This window comes from Amphibalanus amphitrite, unplaced genomic scaffold (genome assembly GCF_019059575.1).
Source record: "Amphibalanus amphitrite isolate SeventyFive unplaced genomic scaffold, NRLGWU_Aamphi_draft 000070F_arrow, whole genome shotgun sequence".
NCBI classification, from domain to species: Eukaryota; Metazoa; Arthropoda; class Thecostraca; order Balanomorpha; family Balanidae; genus Amphibalanus; species Amphibalanus amphitrite.
The window spans coordinates 363,587-369,586 of NW_024881566.1; the positions used below are offsets into that span (position 1 = coordinate 363,587).

At 52.2% G+C, this 6,000-nt stretch overlaps 1 protein-coding gene across 1 annotated transcript; it reads left to right on the top strand.

Annotated features, from left to right (window-relative positions):
* The first annotated feature begins 2,973 nt into the window (after positions 1-2,973).
* Positions 2,974-5,175, top strand: LOC122379061 (calphotin-like). The gene is made up of 2 exons (XM_043360945.1): positions 2,974-3,385; positions 3,753-5,175. Exons 1-2 carry the CDS (start codon positions 3,374-3,376, stop codon positions 4,737-4,739), a joined length of 999 nt encoding a protein of 332 aa, XP_043216880.1. The 5' UTR covers positions 2,974-3,373; the 3' UTR covers positions 4,740-5,175.
* The last annotated feature ends 825 nt before the right edge of the window (positions 5,176-6,000 follow it).

A 6,000-nucleotide genomic window follows, 5' to 3' on the forward strand; every position in this document is an offset into this window, starting at 1 on the left:
AAATTACGTGAGCGACTGTGAACGAGAAGGGGAAGGAGAAAAGGGAAGAATCGAGACAGCTGCGGCCGAGGTGATCACACCACTGCGAACGTTCTAGACCACTCGTTGCATCCCATCAGCTAAGCCTCTTTTTCGCTCCTTTTTACGGTCTCCCTCGCTTACATGTTCACGTCCTTTTGGCTTTTACATGGTTGTGTACCCTAATTGTGAAAAGGCTGGCAAAAGAAGAAAGGCGGAAGGTTGAAAGACAACATACAACAGTGAGTGAATGGAGCAGACGGTGCACACAGTGTTACAGTAGTTAACTTCAGATGACGATATATCATGCTATCATGCTGCTGAGCAGTTCCGTATAGAGCGTAGGTTATGGTGCATTGCCTTGTAGGGCGTAACATAATTCCACGTAACACATTATGCGGTTCCGAGTCGCTCACAGTGTGGTTCTGTGTAGGCCGTGCTGTGGTTCCGTATGTGGTGTATTCACAGGGTGGGGCGGGGCGGGGCGGGGCAGCCACAGCCCGGGCGGAGCGCCGATCGGCCGGCTCTCAAGGTAATTGGGCCAAGGTGGCGGACCGGAGCGTCCGGCCTCCTCTGCTGGCGTCTGGACGCCTCTCCGCGCCTCTCCTCGGCCGCCGCCTGACACCGGCGCGGCGTGTATGGACGGCGGAGGTCATCCTCTGAGCGGGCCGGAACAGCGCCGGGCCGGAGCTGCACCGGCGTCCAGCACCGGCGTCCAGCACCAGCCACCAGCACCAGCGTCCAGCACCAGCGTCCAGCACCAGCGACAGAGAACGGCCCATAGTCCCTATCAGCCATCGGGGGATAATCTTACGACCCCACCGGTTACCGGTAACGCCCCCGAGATAGCCGTAACCCCATCGGCAGCCGGGAACGTTCGCTGAACGACGGAAAATGACGTGGCTGGAACGACGTCATCGGGACGGGCGCAGCGCTGCGTGACAGATAATTCCTATTTGTTGTGGCCTTTGGGTGCATGTTCTCTATGATGTGAGATGTATGTGTGTGGGAGTCGTTATGGAGTCCTTGGAGGTGGACCACAAGACACATTCGTTTTTGATAATGGGTGCGAAACTTAAATGAAATCAAGGACTGTGCTGACTTGTTTCCGGCGTTTATTTAAAGTCCGATGAGTGGGCGTGGCGAAAAATCGCGGATACGAATGATAGCTACCTACTCTCATGCACCGTCATGTCATATGTCGTGAAAAATACAGCCCTCACCCGCAGTAACATCTGATATCTGCCATCATGACATCTGTGTTAGACTCGGTAACACCTTAGCCGTCTGGCTCCACTGTTTATTCGCAGCCCTATCGAGAGATGTGATGTGATTTGCTTCCGGATTACGGTCATTCCAGGTCAACCGAGGGACTCTTTGATCATGCTAACCTCAGATTGACCTTGTTTGTGCTGAATGTTGATTGATGGGTAAAATGAAATGTTTTTTTTTTCTTTTCTGGCAGAGATTTAAGTATCACAGTCTAATATTTAACATCATCACAATTCAACATCTATCTCATGTTTGACTCCACAATTCTACATAGTCCTGATTCGATTGGCTATCCCTGCCTTATACGTAAATTAAGTCATCCGTTGACATGGGGCCCGATATATCAAAAGTGGCGTAAAATCACCCTTATACGTACCTATTTCACGAGGACCAGCATCTAACCAGCAGTTATCTTTTTAAATAAGGAGCAAACTCAAGAATTCGTAGAAACGGATTGAAGATTCGTAGAACGGATCTCACGGATTTTCGGCACGGTAATATATGCAGAAGACTTCGGTCCACAACACATACGAGTATTGCGTTTTCGGTGACTGGACTCGTCTGGGGTGAACTGGAGCGCCCAGATTCGGTCATCTCAGGTCAACAAAATGCAGTCTAGAGCGAGTCACCGCTGAGACTGCATTTAAGCATCACAGTTCCCTTGGCTGCCTGAGCCATGGGTATTGCCGATGCAGCCAAAGGGAGTATAGCAACATTCGTCGATAGTTAATTTTATATCAAAAGCAGCCTTTGCTATGGTGCCGATTGTCTGTTTATAAGAGCATCCGATTGTAACTTGTTAACTGCAATGCGATTTTCGTCCTTATCAATTTCCTAAATATCTACTTACCATTGCATTTTTAAGCAGCTTGGAGGACAGAAGCCGTTTCTGGTTTTTACAGGTTTTCACGACGGTTATCTGGCACACATTTGGTCACATTAGGCGCGATTTGGTTAAATTGGGTTCGTAGCCGATTCTTAGTTGTTTTCAGCTTGGGTTGCACTTATTCCTTATAGAGTTTATTTATCAAATTATCAGATACAATCGATTAAAACATTGAAATATACCCATAATATGAAGATGTTTGCTGTAAAAGAGAATTGGCTAGATTTGGTCAAGTTTGGTACAGGGTGTCCAGAAAAAAAGATACTACGAAAATTAAGTCGCATTCATTAACGCACGTGCCGATTTTGTTCCAACTTCGTGTGCTCATAGTGCAAGATTTGGCAAAACTCATGAGCACTGTAATGCGTCGTTGGAAAGTTGTCTGTCTGCCCTCCGAGATGGTCAACATGACCATCAGTCACCTGCAGACTGTGCTAGTGCTGGAGCTGATCCGCCGGAAGGCCGCTCACATTGAGTATCTACTTTGAGGAGCTGCCGCGACTAACCAAAGAGTTAATATGCCATGTGGTGCCTGCTGTCTGTTTTGCCATATTTTTGCGAATACAAGCATGTGCCATTTTAAAATGTAAGGTGTTTATTTTCGGAATTACAGCAAAAAACAATAGTATCCGTTTTTTCTGGACACCCTGTACGTTCGCCAGATAACCCGTCGTGGAAACGGCTAGAGCTTACAGACGTCGTATATGCTAAGGTTCATGTTAAATATCGCTACCGTAGATATATCTAACCAGGATGTCATTACCGGTATACGACCCCGTATTACTCACTCACAGACAAACCCACGGCCAGGTGCCTATTTTACGGTGGCTGAGCACGAAAACGACGCCGTCAATAGCTCCTGAGCGGGCGGCTGGGCGCGGGCCGGGGGCGGCCCATGGACAATGTTCAGTCGAGAGCGTTGGGGCCGCGCCGCGCGGTTCCGGACGGCGGAACAAGCCGGCGTGGCGGTGCCGTGGGCAAGGCCAGGGTCGCCGAGCGCGGCCCGCGGTCGTCAGCAGCCGGATGGCCGGTCCTGTGTCGACGGGAGGACGCCCCTCCCCTGCCTGGAGCGCCCCGGTGACCCTGGCGGCGGCGCCGGGGACGACCCAGCGACCCTGACGGCGCCGGCGCCCTATAAAACGCCGACGCGCCGCCAGACCGGCAGCACTTCCCCAGGTTCAGGACTGCTGTGCAAACATGAGAGTTCTGGTAAGTGGACGCCGAGCTTCGGTGGAGACGATGGCTTGTTTCAGTTGCCAGTCGTCTCACTCAACCTGCCGATGAATAATATTTATATGCATTACTTATCGCACAACTGAAAGTGTTTCACAATCGAGAAACTATGAGTAATACTTCTTTGAAAAGTTGAAGATAAAAGTGTGAAAGATCCTTAATAATCGTCACGCTAAGACACCCTTCAACGCTTTACTGTAAGGAAACTAATGCAGCCTGTTATTTGAACGGATGTTTAACAATTACTTGAACATAAACAAGAGTGCTTCCCCTTACCTTCAGTCCGTCCGTCCGTCCGCCGGCCTCCCCCGGTGTCTGAGTGCGCCCCGTTCTCCGTTCGCAGGTTCTCCTGTCGGCTCTGCTGGCGGCCGTCTCGGCCGGCCATCCGTCGGCGCAAAGGGCGTATAGCTCCGGCAGCCATGCTAATGGCTATGGCTACGCACTGCCCTCAGGTCACGCCCGCTTTTCTTCCTCTCCCTCTTCCCATGCTAAGAAGGTGCACCACGTGGCACACACCAAGGTGCACCACTACACCCCTCAGGTCACCAAGTACGTGCACAAGCCGGTCGTCAAGGTGGTCGAGGTGCCCAAGACCGTCATCAAGGAGGTCCCCAAGGTGGTGTACAAGGAGGTGCCGAAGGTGATCGTCAAGGAGGTGCCCCGCTACGTCATCAAGGAGGTGCCCAAGGTGATTGTCAAGGAGGTCGAGGTGCCCCAGGTGGTGGTCAAGCACGTGCCGGTGGCTCATGAGGTGCGCGTGGCTGCCCCTGTGCCGGTGGCTGCGCCCGCTCCGGCCGTGTACAGCCAGGCCGTGGCCCACCCGGCCCCGGCCCCTGCCGTCTACAGCCAGGCTGTGGCCCACCCCGCCCCTGCTCCTGCCGTGTACGCGCAGGCCGCCCCGGCTCCTGCCGTGTACGCCCAGGCCGCTCCTGTGCCTGCCGTCTACAACACCGTGGGTGCCGCCTTCCCGTACGCCGCCTCTGTCTCGTCCCAGTTCCACGCCCAGGACGAGCTGGGCCAGTACGACTACGGCTACTCCAACCCGACCTCCAGCAAGCAGGAGATCAAGACGGCCGACGGCATCGTCCGTGGCGGCTTCAGCTACGTGGACGCTAACGGACAGACCCAGGTGGCCTCATACTACTCTGACGCGCTCGGCTTCCACGTGGCGCGCACCGACCTGCCCGTGGCTCCCGTCGACACCAACGTGGCGCCCGTGTTCGACGCTGCCGCGCCGCTGCCGGTGGCTGATACTCCCGAGGTGGCCGCCGCCAAGGCTGCGCACGCCCAGGCGCACGCCGAGGCTCTGAAGGCCGCTGACGCCGAGTAAGTGCACGTGCTCCCGTGTCCCGTCCCGTCCCTCCGTCCATGGCCTGGCTGCCGGAGCTCGCTACGTCACGGCCCGACTGCGGCCGCCGACGCCGCGCCCTAGCCGCAGCAGCGCCAGCGCCGCCGGGCCGCCGCTCTCCGAGTCGCGCCCGGCGGCGACCTGTTTCTCTCACCCATCATCGGTCTCACCAGTCTGACCTGTGTGGAAGTGCAATCCCGGTCGCGTGAGACGACTGGAGGGCCGGCCGACAGTCCGCCGACAGCGGCGGAAGTGCGGCCGGTCCGACCCATCACCTCATCATCTTCACATTGTGTTTTTATATGTGTGTGTGGATGGGTCCGCCTAGGGCCCGTCTCACCTTATGTTTGTCGTTATTTGTCGTGATGCTCGATCAAATAATATATGTGTGACACAAATATAAATACGACATTTCTAATACTCTCCGAATCGAAAGGCGATCGAAAAAGCGCAGAAGTTATGGAGCGAATGGGTCTGGAAACCGAGAGTCATGGCGTTAGACAGCAAAGGCTCCGAAAAATAAACAAAGGCAATGGACTAATATCTCAAAAACCGGTTTATATTTTTCAATGAAATTTGTTGATATGCATTGTTGCTCAATCTGAACCATGCGACACCATTTTTATGCCATTTCATTAACTTTTTTGAAGGTGGGAGGGTCCCTTCAAGCATAAACATACCTTATGATAATACATGTAGTTATATGTAGCTGAGTATCGATACTGATAGACGATAAAGCGATATCATACGTAGGTAGGGCCGGTAGGACATCATCCATTCATCACTCTCACATATTTTATTAACGCAACTATTAGGAACATCACAATTAGTTCTTGAACGAGCAGCACGACAACAGAAAGCAACGGAACTCCAAATGTTTAGAGATGCCTTCACGAAACCCACAGAATCAGTCTAACATACATTTAGTGCACTGTGCAGTGTGCAATGTGCATGAGCATGTGCACTGTCATATTTAATGTTACTTTGTGATTCCAAAGCAGGCGTAAACAGCACGATTAATTTTTTAGACCACAGCAAAAAGGTTCTTTAATATTCTCTCGACATTCCATCGAGTATCGATAGCAAACTAAATAATGAGAAAATAAATCAAGTGAGGTGGCAGGTAAAAGTAAATAAACAGCTTTTGAGTTCTAACTATTATAAGACTAAATCGGGTGAGTGCTCTTAGTTCTTACCATTGGTATAATTAGATATTCGCGGGTTTGAGAGGTAGGTTTTGCCG